We start from the raw sequence: 20280 nt of genomic DNA, 5'->3' as shown, positions 1-20280 counted from the left end.
GGCTGGAAAGATGTTTTTGATGAAGATGCACTGATGGATGATGGTGAAATAGTGGCAGAAGTTATTGGTGCTGAGAGTGTGTGGTAGTGATTGACGGAAGTTTGTGCTTATCAAATTGTGGGGTGATGAGGAGCACACTTCCATGATTACTAAAGCATTATTTAAAAGTTTACCTTGTTGGTCGTAGCCTGCTCTGGTTTCTTGACAAATCACCTATGAGGCCACATGTAGACTTGACTTTCATGACATAGAACATAGAACATAGAACAGTACAGGCCCTTCAGCCCACGATGTTGTGCCGAACTTTTACCCTAAACCTAAGGTCTATCTAACCTCCACCTCTACCTTATACTATCATCCATATGCCTTTCTAATAGCCACTTAAATGCTCCTAATGAGGCCGACTCCACTACCCTCTCCGGCAATGCATTTCACGCCCCTACCACTCTCTGAGTAAAGACCCTACCTCTGATGTCTCCCCTATATCTACCTCCACTCACTTTAAAACTATGCCCCCTCATAATAGCTACCTCCACCCTAGGAAAAAGTCTCCGGCTGTCCACTCTATCTATACCTCTGATCATTTTGTACACCTCTATTAAGTCACCTCTCATTCTTCGTCATTCTAAAGAGAAAAGCCCTAGCTCTCTCAACCTTTCCTCGTAAGACCTTCCTTCCATTCCAGGCAACGTCCTGGTAAATCTCCTCTGCACCTTTTCCAATGCTTCCATATCTTTCCTGTAATGAGTGCAGCTGGTGCCTTGGAGCAAAGTAAACTTGAGCGGTGGGTGTTTGATGTAGTGTTAGTTTATTATTTGCAAACTACCTATCATTGCTTCAGATGCACATGGTGTCTAATGACTTTATTTGGCCTTTGACAATATGGTGAACCATGTTGCTTTAGTTCATAATGAGCTTGTGGTTTTCTGCCCATTTAATTATCGACTTAGGACCCTGTTTAGCTCTGAAGTAAGGGTTACTGCTTAGTTAGGTTTTTATTTCAATTCAGTATCAAAAGATTCTTAGAATCTTAGAAATTTAACAGACCGAAGAAAGCTCATTGTGTCTGCACTGGCTGAAATGTTGCCATCTAGCTTAATCTCACTTTCCAGCTCATGGTCCACACTTTATAAAATACAGCATTTGAGCCCTTTTCCAATAACCTTTTAAATGTTACGGTGGTTTCTGATATACCATCCTTTCGAGGATTGAGTTACAGATCCCGTCACCCTCAGGGTGAGGAGATTGCCCCTTGGATCCACATTGCATAATCTACCTCCTCTCTGAAATCTACACTTCTTGGTTATGGGACTCTCTTCAATTGGGAATCAGGTCTTTGTATCCACTCTATCTAGACCCCTCAAAATTCTATGCACACCAATCAGGTCTTCCCTCAGCCTCTTCTGTTCTGAAGATGACAACTCTAGCCTATCAATTATTCCTTATGACCAAAATTCCCCAGTCTAGACAACATCCTCATATTTTTCCAGTGAATCCTCTTGAGTGCAATCACATCATTAGTTCATAACTTTGCTAAAACATGCTTTTTCTAAAAGTGTTAAGAGTAGTGAATGTTCTTTTTCAAGTTTGCAATATCAAGCAAAGAAGTTTGGACAGGACTTCTTTAATTAAGGAAATTGGGTGCAGACAGATCAGAAATCTAACTAACTAAACCATCCCAGAGTAAAGGGCTTTGGCTTGCTTTTACAGGGTGGAGACAGGAAAAATATGCTTACTGATTTCACAAGCTCAGACTAGAGTAGAGGCACCTTCCCCCAAGGCCTGACAAAAACAACTTACCACCCATGCTTAAACACTGCTGCCAATCTAGCTTTTAAAATGTGACCATGGTAAGGATGCTATATAATGAGAGTTTGAGCTGTCTCCATTAATCGTGGAATAGGCACAATAACCTAATTCAATACTGATGAATAATTTCAGTTAGCAGAAGGAAAATTGGCAAAATTGTCACCCTGAAATAATGGAGATTACCCTTCTGAGATTTGACTGAGGTATATTTCACAGGCAAAGTGAAACTCTATATATGTTCCATGTGACTTGAGAGAATTTGACTTAACACTGAAGTCGGTGCTTATAATGGGAAATGTCCCTCTTATTACCTCTTAAAGGAACATGTGAAATGCAAACTGTAAGCACTGGACATCCAAAGCAAAAGCTGACAACCCATTCTTGCAGAGATTAAACAGATTTATACAATAAATCTAGAAATTACTGCTTCCGATATGAATGCACTTAAGACTATGGGAAGAGGAGTATGTTATTTGGCCCCTTGAACCTGCTGCGCCATTCAGTGACTGATCTGACATTCCTCACATCCACTTTCTTGTCTTTCCTCGTAACTCTTGATTCCCCTACTGATCAAGAATCTATCTCTTAAATATACAGAAAGACTCTGCCCCCATAGCTCACTGCAGCAAGGAATTCCAAAGTGATGCAACCCTCTCTGAGAAAAGAAATTCCTCCTCATCTCAGTCTTAAATTGGTACTTCTTAATTCTGATACCATGCCATCTGGTCCTAGATTCTCCCATGAGGGGAAACAACCTCTCAGCATTTAACCTGTCAAGTCCCTTAAGAATCTTATATGTTTCAATGAGATCATCTCATTTTTTTAAACTCTGGTGAGTAAAGTGCCAACCTGTATCATCTTTGCTCATAAGACAATCCCTCTATGCTGGGCATCTCTGAACTGAACTACCACCAATGAAATAGTATTATCCCTGGGGACCAAAACTGCTCACAGTTAAAGCTTTACCGTCATTGGGCATTCAATTGTCCATTATTTTAATGTCTGCTTTACTGTCAGTTGCAGCTGTCATGTCAAATTGTATAAGCGGTTTTATTTAAATTATTTAAAATATATATTCTTTAAAAAAAAATTAATTTTATTCTTGATCCTTTTGATGACATTTGAAACTGTTTGATATTATTGATCAGGTTGTTATGGACATTTGAATTATAGCACTTTCTTAAAGCCTGTTGCTCCCCTGCAATAAGAATTAATCCGAAACATAAAAGTACAGGAGCCTACAATTAATTACTATCTGCTGTCAAACAAAATTAACCAGAAACAGGGTAGTACATAGTGTTTTAAGGCTAATATAGGTACTGAATGCACATTGATGTAATAAGTGTATGTATTGGCATTATCTCATTTTTGTCCAAACACTCGATCAAATCAGTTTTATGCATGTTAAAGCATGGATCCACATTCATTTAGTTTTGAGTTGCGAAAAACAACAGAACTGCATTTTACTTGTCTTCCAGCCCATGTTGTTCTAATGGTACCAACTGAAGAGATATTGTACAGATGAAGTAGCAGAAGTTCATCAAAGAGTAGATTATAGAAATGATATTACAGAAAATTATTCAGTTGTTTTAGTTCAGAAATCAGTGTGGTATTATGAACAAGTCTCTGTGTGCCTTATTATTAAAGAAGAAGGATAGTACCAAAAGAGGTCCTGAGAATTTCAAAACCTTTGAGGAAGTCAATAGCCTCCAATACTTCACAAAGACAGCAGGCTGACTGCGTGTGACAACACTATCTTGACTTCATTGAAGAGACTGTGGGCTGAATTTTTCCGACTTCAAAATTTTTGATGGTGCTCATATTTATTTCTGATTCAACAGCCCAGATGTGTGAATGGTGGGACTTCACGCTGATCTTCTGGGAGGCAGCCTGCTTCCAAGATCACTGCGCAATTAGGGATAATGGCAGGTCAGCAAAGTAGCAATGCATTTAAGGGCCCATTGGCAGCTCAGTAACTGCACTGAAAGAAGTGAGTTTTCATACAGCAGAGAAATCATCAAAAGATAATTACCACATGTGAGGAGTTGCACCATGACTCAGCTGAGCATGTCACCAGTTATTGTATCATCTTCAGGACCTGGGTCCTATGCAGGCAATGATTCAAGAACTTCTTGAGGGCTGACAAAGTGAGTACACTGCAATTAGCAAGTGGCAAACATCTTCTTACCAGTCCTTTACGTGAGAAGGCAGAACGCAACATTTATTTCATCAGCTCAGTGAGATGGCTTAGCAAGTTCCTTTAGAAGAATTCATATATACAGTCAGTACTCACACACAGGGATTAGATGCTGACCTTGCACTCCTCATTTTGTAGTGAAGTCTCTGAGATGTCACTGCATCTTCTAACCATTGTACTGAAACTGTCATATCTGTAAAACTCCTTGTCCCCTCATTGTAGGAGATGAGAGCATGTAATGTGCAGGAGAGGAGTCAAAGGTTGGGATGGTATTCTATGACTAGCAATCCTGACACTAATGGAGGAAATAGCAATGCAAATTGTCGGTGGAGGGAAGCGTGTTGGTAGGCAGACTGGTCAAGGCAACAGAAACTGATTTTGAGCAACTAATGTTCTCTGGTTGTGAGAAGGCTGTACTTGTATCTCTGTGGTGGGGTTCTGCATTGATAGCATTAGTTTTAACTTCGTTGATAACTGTTTCACCCAGAAGCCATTTATGCAGACATCTGGTGACCTGAACAGCTGAGGCACCTGAGATAACCTTGGAATACAAGGGTCATGACAGCTGCCTGGAAGCCTTGTGCACATTTGCTGGATTCGTTTGTTGTGGGTCTTATACCAGCTGCATTTTGAAGGAGTGGAACCCCTTTTCTGTTCTCTGACAACCTTACAGGTAATATGTAGCCTTAATGTTCAAATGACTGCATTCTGTTAGACTCTCCACCTGAGGAAATCCTGCTATGGAAACAAAGCTGACAGCTTCTATGATCCTGAATGGCAGTATTAACCAGTTGCAACGTTGTTACTGACAAAGGTAGTTTAACGTTTTACTACAAGGTCCTTTCAGACACGCTGTGATTATGATGAGATTGATGATAATTGATTTCATTGTCACGTGTACCGAAATACAGTGAAAAGCTTTGTTTACGAGCGGTACAGGCAGATCACAGCAAGCAAAGGACATACAGATCAAAAAGACTTAGAGGCAAACAGGTAACATTGCAGGTTACATTATTTGAGGCTAAAATCCATTCGACAGTCTGATAACAGCCAGAAAGAAGCTGTTCCTGAACCTGCTTGTGTGTGTGTTCAGGCTTCTGTATCTTCTGCCTGACTGAAGAGGTTGTAGGAGGTCATTACCAGGATATGATGGGTCATCAATGATGTTGGCCGCCTTTCCGCAGCAGCAAGCCATGTAAATAGAGTCCATGGGTGGAAGGTTGGCTTCCATGATGATCTGGGCTGTGCACATAACCTTCTGTAGTTTCTTATGGTCCTGGGTAGATATGGTCCTTGTTCTAAGATAAGTTGCCATACCAGGCCATTATGCACTCGGACAGTATGCTTTCAATGGGTGCATCTGTAGATGAGGTGAGGGACTAATGGACATGCCAAATTTCTTGAGTTGCCTGAGGAAGACGAGGCATTGTTGTGCCTTCTTGACTGTTGCATTTACGTGAGAAGTCCAGGACAAATCATCAGTTATCGTCACTCTGAGGAACTTGATGCTCTCCACCCGGTCTGTGGATTTATAGTAAATGTCGGTTTGTAAACTGTCGCCGGAAATGGAAAAGGAGAGGTCAAGAAAGCGGAGGGAGATGTCTGAAATAGACTAAGTGAGTTTGAGGGCAGGGTGGAAATTGTTAGCAAAGTTGATGAACTGCTGCAGTTCAGCCTGGGTGCAGGATGCAACACCGATGCAGTCATCGATGTAACAGTGAAAGAATTGGGGAAAGTACCAGTGTACGTATTGAAGGGGCACAAACGTGAGCCCTTTACTGAGGACAGACCGATCGGCCTCCTTAACGTGCACCACATCCTGCAAAATGATGCCCATCAAGCTTGATACAAACAGTTGACTGTCTTTACTAGAGAGAGATGCTTATTGTCCTTTGTGGATGATGGCTAAAAATGATCTCTTAGTTAATAACAGATCTTTGTATGGATCAGCTGGTCTGTACCCATTGTTTTGTTACTTACGTAAACAGATGTACCAGTTCAATATGTTTTAAATTTAGCACCAGGATGTAGCAGCATTGGGAGAGGCTGAAAGATGTATTCCTATGATACAAGATACATCAGAGCACCGAAGTGATTACTGCATAAAGTCCCATGACATTTACCAGTAAAAAGAAATGCCATTCCTTGAATGTTCAAATGATTATTGCTATACTAAAGAATTGTACATATGACCACAGTGGCTTCCAGGAATTGTATCTGATAGCCATGCCTTAAGACACTTATAGGGTTTCCTCCTTGTTCTAAGATGAAAAGTCGAATCCTCAGATCCTCTGAGATAAGATTATCTTCTCAAAATATGTTTTGGCACTGTTAATTATTTCCAGTTAGTTATTTCTTCCTATCTTCTCTAGAGTTTTCTCTTTTCCCTAGTAAAGAGCTTACAAAATACATTCATTTGACAAACAATGAACATCAGTTATTAGATATGGCTTCTCAAGTAATAGCATACAATTACAGAAAGCAAACTAAAGACATGGAGAATTTCTACAAATTCACTAGTATATAATTCAGAAGTGAAATCACCATAGTCCCAGTAGGACATAGGTTTGCTCTGTCATCAGAAAGACAACTTGTGGTGAGTTTAAACCAAGGGTCACCAGGCCTCCGGCAAGGTATAAGATTTATAAGTCGAGACCTTCATGGATATGCACAGGTTGAGGTTACCGTGAAGGTCCTGCCTTGTCAACTTCAGTGCCTGTCTAATAGGAAAGCTTTGGTCTTCTGGGACTATGGTGACTTGACCTTTACCTTATATAAACACGAAAGGTTTTTCTATAGTAGTTACATTCTGTGAAATTCAGAAGGATCTAATAGAAATATCCAAAGGGCAATTTATAAAAGATATTTTCACTTGGCAAAGCAGTGGATCACTAATGTCCTATTTGATCCTGAGTGAGCTTCAATTTCCAATTCATTCCCATAAGCAAAACAATTTTCTAAGCTCCTAGGCTTGACTGTTTTAACTTTCTTAGATGTGGAAACTTTTATTGAACCCTATTTAAAGTTCAACTCATGTCCTATCATGTAGAAATAACCATTCATCCTTCACTTTAGTTCTAGCCAACTTCCATTGACTGGCTATTGCCAGGATGTGAATTTAAAAACCTATGTTCTTATTTACAAGTTCTTCCCCTGCATCATTGAATTCCAAGTTGTGCAATTTTCTCAAGGTTTATTTCCTCCATTCTTCTAAACCTTTATTTGGGTCTGAATTCTAAAATTCAAAATATGGCATCACTTATTAAAAGGGAAACAAATGCAATAATTGCAGAAAACATTATTCAGCTGCTACTTGTGTTAGTCTGAACAAAATACGAAATAATTAATCAAATATCCAAATACCTAGTAGATCTCTTGAAATTCCTTTACAGGACCAGTTTAAAAATAACAGCCTGTATTTACAAAGTACCTTCAAGTAATGTACATGGATTTTTCATGTACCATGCAAATTTTTTTCATTCATGGAAATCAATTTTAACTCCACTTGTTTAATAGAATGGCAGGGTGGTTAATATGGAACCAGAAGTTTACCCAGTTCATTTCATGGATCTGGTTGACTGTAGTTTTAAAATACAGGTGTGAAGTGCATGCTACAAGCAGAAGTGGCTTTAATTAGGTTCTTTAGTAATTTTTAGATTCCAATGTTTAGAAAGATTTCATTTTCAGAGCCACATCTGTTCTGTTAAACTGAGATCTGACCGGTACCTTACAGGAATTGAAACAAGCAATTTTTTTAATGGTTACTTTATGAGCCAAGCAAAAGTGTTCCTTCAGGTTTCACCAGAAATCTTGGGGTTGCTCTGCCCTAGGATCTCCCCTCACCTCCTACCAAGATTCCTTGCACAGGACACCTTCTTGTCCCCACTGCCTAATTATAATGGTTTTGTAACAGTATTCTAACAAATGTTTGTGTATTTCAGTTAGGAATTTGCAAAAGTTGATGAGGTGGAAGTTGATGGCCTAACCTCTCTGCTATTACTGAAACCAGCTGACCACTTTTCTTTGTTGTATCCCCACCTATGTAAGAGTTAAATATGTGTACGCTAGCTTTTTAATGAAGGAACGTGACTTCAGAAAAATAAAATAATTAAATGTTTTTTAAAAATCCTCAATATCTCAGATATTTTAATTGTGTTAGTTCTTCCTGATTTCTTTCACTATTTTGCACAGAGTTTTGACACCATTTGTTTCTTTGTTACAAGAGCGGTTAGACTGCTTCACTGGTGAGGCCACAGAACAATCTCTTCATCAGGTAGTCAGATTGTTTGTGGTTGAAATAATCATGATAGCAGTTACAAATAGCTCCAAACTCCAAGTGTTGTAAAGCACTGCCTTTGTTGGAGATTGTTGTTTATACATACTGTGGATTAAAATTGTGCAAAGTCTCTTATCAGTGAAAGAGGAGCCGGATGTTAATTCCAAAACTTTGCATCAACAAAATGTTATCTTGTCGCTAAGTTATGGGCGATTAATCTAAGTTCCAGGAGTCAGAAGATTTTGTTTTATCATGTTATGTGCACATGCTTAGATGTTAATGTACCATGTTTCCCTCAATAGAGTCCCAAGGTGCCAGTTAGCTCAACTTGTTCCAAAATAATGCTCCCTTTGCAAATCATGTTCAGTGTGGGTGTTCCGTGACATTCCATACCACCCATCCTCAATGGTGAGGCAGTGCTTTCCAGTTTTCTTAAAAGTAGTTTTATTGTCCATTAACATGCATGGATTTAAAATTGATATATTGCACACTTCCTGTGTACATTGTTTAAATAATGAGCAAAATATTGCATGTAGTTTGAATATAAAAGTTGCTCAGAGATCTAATGTGTGACATTACAATATCATAGACTAAAATACTCTAATTCAAATTGCAGCCCCAGCTGGACTCACACGTGAGCTTCTCTCAGGCGGTAAATTGCTGCTCTAAAACCAAGCAGCAGTTATCAAAACAGCCAATGCCAAATAGAGCTAAAGATTTCTTTTCATTCTCCTTCTATCAACTTCCCTCCTACGTCTTTTCTGCAGTCACTTTGCTGGAGTATTGTTTCACAAGATTGAGTGCATTTTGGTATCCTGTCCCTGTAGCCATTCATTGTATGCATGCCGTTCTTTTCTCCAGAAGATATTGTTCCACATTTATCTGTATCAAGTTGCATTTGTTTCAGATATGTTCACTCTCAAACTGTCTCTACATTCATGGATTCTTGTATATTCTTTGAAAACTTACCTTTCCTTAATTTGAGGAGATATCCAATGATTTTATGTTTGTTTTATGCGTGTGTCCAAAACAGTGATGTATAGTGAAAATTAGAAGTTCCAGCTGAGCACATGAGAAACTAAATGTTGCCAAATTATTCCTGGTCTGCTATAAATTACTTCATCCATTCCTCTACCCATTCTAATACTATTTTTAATTACACAGGCCTTAAACTTCAGCAAAAGTGCATGTTTAAGATCTTTATAATTCTTTCTCTGCTACAAAGTTACCTTGCTCTTCCTTAGTGATCTTCTTCTGTTTTGACTTTCTTCTCACTTTTCATGTTCCTTTACATTTGAAACAACAAATTCTTTAATGTCAAAGCTTGTATTTTTAAAAAACCATGTAACTGCAGTTTTCATCTCCTTTCTGCCTTCCTGATGTATGCATTAGGCATTTACCTGGTTTTCTTCTGTTTTTCTGAATTTCATTTCACCATTTACCTTCTCAATTTTACATTTACTAACTTAGGAATGCTGAAGTCAATTATCGCAAACTCAACCTGTAATTCATTTTGAGATCAACTAACTCAGCATAGGCAGTGATCCTAAACCTTCTTAGTCTTGCGGCTCGTCTACTCACTGAATTAACTGGTAATGCTCAAAACTGCAACTGAAAAGAGGATTATTAAACTGTGATTACGTACACCTTTTTAATGAAATCCAAGACTTCTGAGAACTCCTCCATTAATTTAGACATAAGCTATCATTACATTAAAGGGTTTCCGCAGATTTAAAGATTCAACGAAGGTAGTTATTCAGTCATGAAAGAGTTCTGTTTCCAAAATCATGCTAGTTATACTTTGTCTTAACTGTACAAGGATAGCTGATGGATTTGTGCGCTTACTCGACAGCATGTAAAGTTCACCAAATAAATTCAGCACTTTCTAAATGTTAACTTTGTTCTTGAAATTAATGTTGCTTGATACATATTACAGACATAGGAGAGAGGTGGGATAATTTTTTGCCTGTGTCCCATCTCTCAACTGATGCTTTCTTATAAATTTAAATCAATAATGTTTAAATCTTTATTTTTACAATATTCAAAACATATTTGCAACAAAATTGCAACAACATCCACTCCTCATTCTCACCACAAACACACATGCACACATGCTAAAGATAATTTCAAAAATAACACTGATATATTTAAGAAGAGTTCAGAAGTCACTAATATATTGTTTCTTCAAGATAGTTGTTGGAAACAGTGCAGGCCTGGAAATCCCCTTTTTGGTTGTCTGAAGAAAAGAATGAAGGTCAGAGGTTTCTAGTGATGGTCTATTCCAAGCAATGCCAGGTTCCTGGCTTCTCCCAATCAAAAAGTTCCGATTCAGCCTCTGCAGACACTTAAAATTAAGAGATACAGAAAACGTATCACTTCCGTGTCTGAGATGCTATTTCAATGTAGGATGCTTTTCTGTTTGGTTGGAGATCTCTCCCCTCTGATGTCCTAGTCCCAGACTCTGGGCTGTTGTCAGAATAATAAAATATGCTATCTCATGCTAGATTCTGTTATGTGACCACATAATTCATACTCCCATTATTCTCTCAATTGATTTCGTGGCATAAGCCATTGTCACACAATGGGAAATGAATGACAGCCATTCACCCCACCTTGTGATAGAGGGTCATGAAGGAACCACTTGAATTTGATTTCAAACTTACAAACATCAGGACCTGAACCTTTGTGCAGATGGACCAGAGGTATGAATTTGGAAGTTCTATACCCAAACCTGTGCCTATGCCGACCAGATATCCTAAATAAATCTAATCCCATTTTCTGAGGGTGAGAGTGGCAGCAAACTGAAATTTACACATCCATGGTTCTTGGCAGAAGCTCTGTATAATAACGTGCTGTTCCTTCAGTCAGATCTGATTTTTTTTTTGTGAGGTTTCAAAAACAGGACTGAACTTTAGACCCAGTAGGAGAAGCTCTAAAACTGCTGCAGTTCTTTTGGAGTGGTGGGGAGGGGAATGGTACCCTTTTGAAAAGATTAGGTAGTCTTTATGATATAGTTTGAGGATTTCCTTGGAAGAAGTACGATTACAACATTTAAAAGACATCTGGATAGGTATATGAGAAAGAAGGGTTTAGAGGGATGTGGGCCAAATGCTGGCAAATGGGATTAGATTTATTTAGGATATCTGGTAGGCATAGGCAAGTTAGACCGAAGGGCCTGTTTCCATGCTGTACATCTCTGTGATCCTATGAGAGTGGATATCCTTAGAATGTTGTTTAAAGTAGACATGGACTTACATAAATATAATATAAATTCATTGGAATTATCATAGGATGCTGTCAATAGATCTGGTGACATAGAAACTTAAAAATTAGGAACAAGAGTAGACAATTTGACTCTTAGAGGCTACTCTACCATTCCTTATATATATATACTTGAACCACAAAAAGGTCACCTGACCCCTCCAGAAATCAGTTTTTTTTTAAGTAAATTGTCCATATTCAAAATGTCCTTTGTTTTCATATATTCATGGATGTTTGGCATGAGCATAATATACATTAGAAAGGATTTGTATGGTTCTAATCAGTACCCTGTTTTTAAAATTTAACCTATTTTCTAATCAACCTGTTCAGAGATGTTATCACACACCTCTGAAGCAGGCGGGACTTGAACCAGGCCTCCCAGTCTAGGGGTGGGAGCTGTACCTCTGTGCCACAAGACGGCCCCTAATCAATACCTATTTTAAAAAAAATAAAATTCTAAAGAGCTGCTATATTTAAAGTGACCACTGTAATATCAAATTTCAACAACCGCTGCAAACTTGTGAATCCACCCATAGCAACAAATCATGTTGGATAATGTTGCTGGGTTGTGTCGTTTACTGTGCCCCAGTAGAATTGAATACCAACACTAATTTCAAAAGCAAAGTTAACATTTGGAAAGTGTTGAATTTATTTCATGAGATTTATGAGCTATGAAGTAATCACATAACACAAGTATCCATCAGTTATCCTCCTACAGTTAAAATGTTGTATGTTTAGTAAGCCTTTGGAAACTAACCCTTTCGTGCCTGGATTTTTTTCACAGCTGAAATTGAATGACTACATTTCTGGATAAACCCTTTGCCTTTCCCAGGTGACTGTTGACCAACAGTATAAAACATTTCACTTGATTTTTCACAATTGAAGCTGAATGAAAAATCAGGGGGAAAGCTTTGTCCTTCAAGTAGAATCAGATCAAATTGCATTCTATTAACATACAGGTGTAAATTTCCACCTTCAGTGCAGGAGTAGATTAACCATCATTCTTCAAATCCATCTGTGAGCGATCGTTTCCCACCAGATCAATGCACAGGTGGTGAACATGAAACTATAACCTATGGTATTCTGTTAAACACTAGGTTTTACTTTGTTTTATCTTTCTTTAATGTTTACATTTGAAATTTATGTAACAGAAACTAAACTCTGTGATTCATCGGAGGACAATTAATGGCAAGTTGATTTGAGTCACCATATTGTAGAGTGAAGCCTTTATTACATAAGGAGGTTGAGTATTGTAATGTAATATTAAGGAAACATTAAACATTGTTGGGAAGTGCTATCATTTGGGTAGATTTTACAGCAAGGCCTCATTTTTCTGTTCAGATGGAAGTTAAAGGGCCGTCAGGGCTACTTGGTTAAAAGAAAGTAGAAAATTCTTCTGGGTTCCTGCTCAGCAATCCCCCTTCAGCCAAAATAACTAAATAAATCATTGCTATTTAGAACATAGAACAATACAGCACAGGAACATGCCCTTCGGCCCACCATGTCTTTGCCGACCATGATCCCTTTCTAACCCAATCCCATCTGCCTGCACATGGTCCATATCCCTCTATTCAATGTCTGCTCATGTATCTTTTTAAATGTCTAATAAATGTTGCTGTCATATCTGTTTCTACCACCTCCCCTGCCAGCGTGTTCCAGCCACCTGCCACCCCCTCTATAAAAAAACTTGCCTCACACAACTTTCGCCCTCTCTCACTTTTAACCTATGTCCCCTAGTATTTGACCGAGGCTCTGACTATTCAACCTATTCATGTCTTTCATAATTTTATATACTTCTATCAGGTGACCCCTCAGCCTCTGACACTGCATTGAAAACAATCCAAGTTTGTCCAACCTCTCCTCATAGCAAAAACACTCCATTCAAGGCAACATCCTGGTAAACTTCTTTTGCACACTTTCCAAAGCCTCCACAACCTTCTTGAAATAACTCCACAGAGGCTGGTATCCTGTCACAAAGTCACCCTTTATTTACACGTGGAGAGTCCTTGACACTGATCCAATTCCCTCAGAGTCAGCTCTCAAAGTGAACAGAATGTCTGACACTCCTGTTCTTATCTTCAGCCAGACCTCCCGGAGTGGACCAGATTAACAGCCCCAATCAGGGAACTCATATTCAATACCATCCACCTGGCTGACTTTGTTACAATCACTGTGCTGCCTATAGTATGGCAACCAGAGCTGTAGAATACTTCAAATGTGACCTAACTAAAGTTTTATCCAGCTGCAACTTGCTAACATTTACACTCAATGTCCCAATCGACAAAGACAAGCACCTTACCACCTCATCCACGTGTGTTGCCACATTCAGGGAGCTATGTACTTGTACCCCAAGATCTCTCTGTATATCAATGCTCCCATTGGTATTTTACGATCTTTGGTGTGGAGCCTCAGCTGTTTTTGCTCATGTAACATTCTGAATGCTCAAAGTAATCATCTTCCCCAAACAAAATTTTGTATCAACTTTTTTTGTTATTATAAATTCCTGTCTACGTTTAAAATTATGTAAATTTTCAAACCAATAGTTATTATAAGTCTGCAAAGAAGCTGTCAAGCCATGTCACCTGCGGTCACATCATCAGCCTTCAGCCAGGCAAGGAATGTCATGGTCTCCATTCTGATTAACTTTATTGTCATAGACGCATTTTAGATTGCAGAATGTGATGTTAGCAACATCAGTTGAAAAAGATCCAATAAATGTCTATCTTGTTTGCTATCACAGGCTGTACATCAAATAGGTATAAGCCAGATAGAAGCCAAGATTCAATTTATTCTATAATAAAGGCAAAACATTATGAATACTGAAAATTAAATTTGATTTTTAAAGAAGTGCTAGGAAAACTCAATAGGTCTGATAATATCTGTCGAGATATAAATGAAGTTAACATCCAATTTTACTCTTCAGGAAAAGAAAATTACTCCCAAAAGTGATGCATAGTGGATTCAAATGTTACATCTGTTTCTGTCTCCACAGTTGCTGCTAGGGTATTGCTCTAGCACTTTGTTTTCATTCCATTTATCCTGTGCCAGTCTTGTGTACCTTTTATTCCAATTAGACTCTGAATTCACAGGATATGTACTTGGTGACAGAAATATATCTCCTGTCTAGACGTAGCTGACGAGTCCTGTCAAAAATCGGGGTACGAGATAGATTTGGCCTGCAAGACAATCGGCACGTGCGCAATTCAAAGCAGCGCATGGCAAACGTGTCAGTGTCAGCAAATGGCCTTGTTTCAAAATCTATCTGCTTCTATTACCATTCTGAAATCTGCATTTGTGTAAAATACTACACCATATCACAGAAATCAGAAGGGAATAACAGCACAACATTTAAAGAAACCCTCCACACAATTTCTCCAGTGTTGCCACACGACAGGGGTATGATTTAAACTCTGCCTATGACAAGCAGTACAGCATTCACCAATGGAAAGGACATTTAGGTTGGTTCAGCCTCCTCCAGTTGCTTCATTTTATCTCATGTTGTATGATCATCTGCACGAAGGAAGAGGCTGTAAGCCTTAGTTACAGCCTTGTGAGCTGTTTTGAGAATGTAACTTTAATAATGGCATAACGCCTATGTATAATTTGGGAAATGAGGTTTGTAGTGGGACTGAGTCAGAGGTGGAGAAGAATGAAGTGTGGTGTTGTAACTTTGGGAGTGTGAAGAGAGAGAGGAAAAGTAGGAATGTTGTAATTAGGGAGGCTGCAGGTGTTGTAAATATGAGAAGAAAATACTTGAAAGACGAGATTCTTAGCATAACAATGCTGATGAGGTCATTAAACTGTTTCCAGCATTGCAGCCATAAGCTCCTGGTGTTGACCTCCTCAGTGACCTGGTCCCACTGAGAGCAGAAGTGCTGCCTGGGGGTGTATCTGAACGCCGTCCTGTCTGTAACAGGACCTCCATCACATCTGAGAAACTGGATGTCCTCTCTGAACCTCCTGCAGCTGTTTTTTAACTTACAAAAGTTTCTCTACAACTGTAGTGCACAACCCTTTTAAGTGGTGTCAGATAAACTTGATTTCCTGCTTCCTCAAAAATATGCATCCAATAAGCAGAGCTGGCTATATGTTTGGCACATGTTAATGAACAATGAAACTCATTTCAAGCAATCTATTTTCCAAAGGCACATGCAGAAGTCACAGTTACATTTCTAGGCTCATATTTTGTAAATAATTGTTAGTTTTAATTTTGCATCTTGGAACAAATAAGAACAAATTTTTGATATGATGTTTAAGACAAAATACAGACTTTTTAAATGCTTAAAACAGGGAACCGTGAAGATATAATTCTCCATTGTGCCCTCCCAAGGCTTTCACATAACATAGGTGATCATTTGTCTTTGTGTTTACTGACATAACCTTTATTAATTCTATAAAGCTCTGATTAGACTCCATTTCAAAAACTATATAGTCCTGGGCACAAAATCTCAGGATGAATACATTGACATGGAGGGACTTCAGCTCATATTCACCAGAATGATACTGGGATTAAAATGGTTAAACTAAAAGGTTACATGTACTCAACATGTATTCCCTTCAGTCGATGATTAAGAGGTGATATAGTTGAGGCATTATTGATTATTAAAGAAATAATAGGTTGGATGAAAACTGCTTCCTTTGGGTGGCAAAAAATTAAAATCAGAGGTAGGCTTTTCAAGAGGATATCAGGAACCAGATGCTCACATAAAGGGAAGGCTGTTTGATGACACTTCTGTGAAGTAACTTGAGATGTTTTGCCACGTGAAAGGGACTGTGCAAATTGAAATTGTTGTTGTAACTGGATCCTTCAAAAAAAAGTTCCTAAATTTTTGTTCAGTACAGCTGAATGGCAATAAGGCAGAATTGATTGATTCATGCGGCTTAATCAATTACTTCTGTTCTTACCTTCATAAATGTTGCAAATCACTGAAAGCTGTGTATTTAGTTCATTTAAATATTTAATTGTATTGGAAATAGCAAGCTTTTATTTGAAGTTAAAAGGTCCTGAAACTTTCTTACATAATGTTAATAAAACCAAAGCCAGTTGTACAATTCAGACTATTCATTATCCTGATAAAAATCATTGAACTTGATTTGGCTGCTGTTCTGATTGTAAATTTGTAAATTGTGGTTACCATATATTCTGTTTGTAGATTTAAATAATTAAACTGTAAGTTGTAAATGGTTAGGTCATAACATTTCACCACAGAAAGGTGCATAAAGTGAAATATTGCACTTACAGAGTCCCTGAATTCAGACGTATTTACCCATTTTTTGTCCTTCGTCATCAATAATTTAGCACAGAATTCTATTTGGACTGTGCTGTCTAGCAGCTGTAATCTCTCTTTAATAAGCAAAATAATTAATGTTTGCTGTTCAATGTGTCCCTTCCCAGCCATATAATGTCTTCCTTTTCATGTAATGCTGAAATGTTTTAAAGAGAGGATTTCTGCCTTTATTCTGTTTTAGGGATAGAGGCTATCTTAGAAAACTACTAATATTAATGATTGGTTTGCAAGCATGCTATAGTTTGAAGGGGGTTTTCACAATATCCTACGTGGGCTTAGTGCTAAGAGGTCTGTTATATCGGCTATTTTGTGGAGTGCATCAAAAAGTCTTATTTCATTGCAAGTAATACCCAACTTATTGGCAAAGAAGTTCAGTGCTTGTAACAGCAGGTTATCTCTGCTTAGTTTCTGCCTCAGGAGAGCTTGTGTCTTGGCTACTGTTTCTGCTATAAGTAAATCTCTATTATGTACTGATCAGACTAGCTGTTTATTTTTAATGTCATGTTTCTAATGTGCTTATTAGATTAAGCAAGCCTAAAGCAAGAGTCTTGACTGTCTTATTGCAAAACTCATGATGAGTGGATGCTTTTTAGCCAAGTGCTGGTTTTTATTTTTCAACTTTTTTTTTACAATGAACTTTGGGGCTGGAAGCAGAAAGTAGAAAATCATGTTGATGCACTTCCTTAGAACAAATAATGAACAGACATTCCTAAAATTAAATGGAAATGTTATGTATTTTAGCCTTAAGAAAGATATCAACAGATTTGGGCAGAGAAGCAGAGGTGGTCCCAGATGCAAGTACAGGCAAAATACAGAGATATAAAGAACAAAGAACAGTACAGCATAGGAACAGGCCCTTCAGCCCACCAAGATTGCACTGACACATGATGCCTTTCTAAACTAAAAACCTTTTTCTTCTTGCAGTCTGTATCTCTCTATTCCCTGCCTATTCATGTATCTGTTAAGATACCTATTAAAAGTCGCTATTATATCTCCTTCTACCACATCCTCTTGCAGCACATTCCAAGCACTCACCACCCTTTGAGTGAAAAAATAACTTGCCACTCACCACTCTTTTAAACTTTCCTTCTTTTCTCTTAAATCTATGTCCTTAGTAATTGAAAAACTCCAACCATCCATTCTGTCGCTACCTCTCAATTTTGTAAACCTCTGTCAGGTCACCCCTCAGCTTCTGACATTCAATTGAAATCAAAGTGAGTTTGTCCAATCTCTCCTCTTAGCTAATCAGGCAACATTCTGGTGAACCTTTTTTCCAAAGCCTCCACATCCTTATGGTATTGAGGTGACCAAAACTGTACACAATAGTCCAAATGTAGCCAAACTAAAGTTCACTACACTGCAACATGACTTGCCAGTTTTTATACTGTATGCCCCGACCAATGAAAACAGGCATGCCATATGCCTTCTTGACCACCTTATCCACTTGTGTGATCACTTCCAGGGAACTCCATCTGTACACCTAGATCCCTCAGTATGTTAATGCTTCTAAGGGTTCTGTCATTTGCGGTATACTTCCTTTCTCTGTTGGACCTTCCAAAATGCATCACCTCACATTTGTTTGGATCAAAATACATCTACCATTTCTCCATCCAACTCTCCAGCCTATCTATTATTCTGCTGTATCTGACAATCCTGCTCACTTTCCGGAGCTCCACCAACCTTTGTGTCATCCGGAAGCACGTATATATATATTACAAATAACAAGGTGTAGAGCTGGATGAACACAGCAGGTCAAGCAGTATCAGAGGAGCAGGAAAGCTGACGTTTCGGGGCTAGACCCGTCTTCAGAAATATCTGATTTCTGAAGAAGGGTCCAGATGCGAAACGTCAGCTTTCCTGCTCCTCTGATGCTGCTTGGCCTGCTGTGTTCATCCAGCTCTACACCTTGTTGTCTCAGATTCTCCAGCATCGGCAGTTCCTACTATCTCCATATATTACGAATGATAGGGGTACCTGTTTAGCTTTCTGCCTTTATTTCTAATTGAAGAAAAATAAATGTGCAGTAGGAGCCTCCTTTTATAGCAACTGAAATTCAAGTTCTTTAAAAGCAGAATTTCAGAAATGCATCAAACAACATCTAGATTTGTTACCAGTTTAATATACATGAATTCAATTTCTTTCACTGTTCTTTTGATGTGGTTGGAAATACATCTGCTTAATGTAGAATGCTTCTCTTGGTGCTATGATGAAGCCAGCTCAACAACAGTGATGAGCAAGTAGTATGCCCTTTTGAATTTATCATCATCATAGGTGCAAAAATTTTGTATTTTCAGATGATCGTTGCCTGTATACAGTAACGAAACAAATTTATTGGTGACAGATCTTTGAGTTCAATCAAGATGACTGTATCAATTATCTTTTTATCACAAACTGCAATCAATAATGGATAAGCTAAAAGAAAATATCACCCCATTTGTAATGAAATGAATTTTTAAAGACGTATGCAAGTAATCTTTAATACAATACGCTAAACATGGGGGTCATTTGCATTCCTTGCATAGCTCCATTGTCCAGTACACAGCTACAAATGAAAAATGGCTATTAATTATTTGTAGACAAAAAGAAGCAGACCACCATAGATGTGACAACTGATGTAACTGCCTCAAGGGTAAAGAAAAGTTCATATACTAAACAATCAATTTAATTGCTCTTGGAGTGCAGTGCCAAGGCAAGAAGTTCACAGCTCACCCTGTGGTATTGGATGCTTTAGGAATATTAACAGCAGGAAAAACTGCTGCTATTGTTGGACTCATTTGTCTTCTTTAGTGTATAAACAAGTTAATAGCTGAACAAAGAATTCTTCCTAGCATTTAGACTTGTCTTCATGGAGATCTAAAGATTACACACACAAATCACTTTACAATAGTGCAGTAAGAGTATTTTATATACAATGCATTGCTCATGTCAGTAGTGACAAATGCCTGATTCTAACTTGGTGAGTTATTTAAATGGAAATATTTTATCATTCTTTTGTGTGTAATAGTCAATGCAAGAAAGAAAAGAGAGAGTTCATAAACAAATTATCCCCACCAGAAAAGATCCTTTCCACTGGTTTCCAGATGAAACAAATGGAGAACATATTTAAAATTACAATCTTTTTTAATTTAACCACAGGGTGGAGATGAAAGAGGACTGTTAAGCCTTGCATTCCATCCCAAATACAAGAAAAATGGAAAGCTCTATGCATCTTATACCACCAACCAAGAGCGATGGGCCATTGGACCACATGACCACATTCTTCGAGTAGTCGAATACACTGTTTCCAGGTAGTACAATAACAATATGAGAAACTTTTGCTCCCAATGTTTCACCAATATTAATTACTGAACACATGGAACAAAGCTTCATTTGCTGTAAATGACAATATGAATACCATATTGTATGGAATGATGATGCTATTTATTAGTTCATCAAAACAGTAACATAAG

At 38.2% G+C, this 20280-nt stretch overlaps 1 protein-coding gene across 1 annotated transcript in view; it reads left to right on the top strand.

Annotated features, from left to right (window-relative positions):
- Positions 1–20280, top strand: part of LOC109913138 (hedgehog interacting protein) — a 166038-nt gene that overhangs the window by 30483 nt on the left and 115275 nt on the right. The window contains exons 3-4 of the mRNA XM_048607389.1: positions 19408–19460; positions 19967–20118. Coding sequence (XP_048463346.1) covers positions 19408–19460; positions 19967–20118 — 205 coding nt within the window. The remainder of the gene's footprint in view (positions 1–19407; positions 19461–19966; positions 20119–20280) is intronic.

Source organism: Rhincodon typus, chromosome 1 (genome assembly GCF_021869965.1).
Source record: "Rhincodon typus isolate 14 chromosome 1, sRhiTyp1.1, whole genome shotgun sequence".
Taxonomy (NCBI): domain Eukaryota; kingdom Metazoa; phylum Chordata; class Chondrichthyes; order Orectolobiformes; family Rhincodontidae; genus Rhincodon; species Rhincodon typus.
Note: the sequence above shows the minus strand (reverse complement) of the source record. Positions and strands in the feature narration are given on the sequence as shown.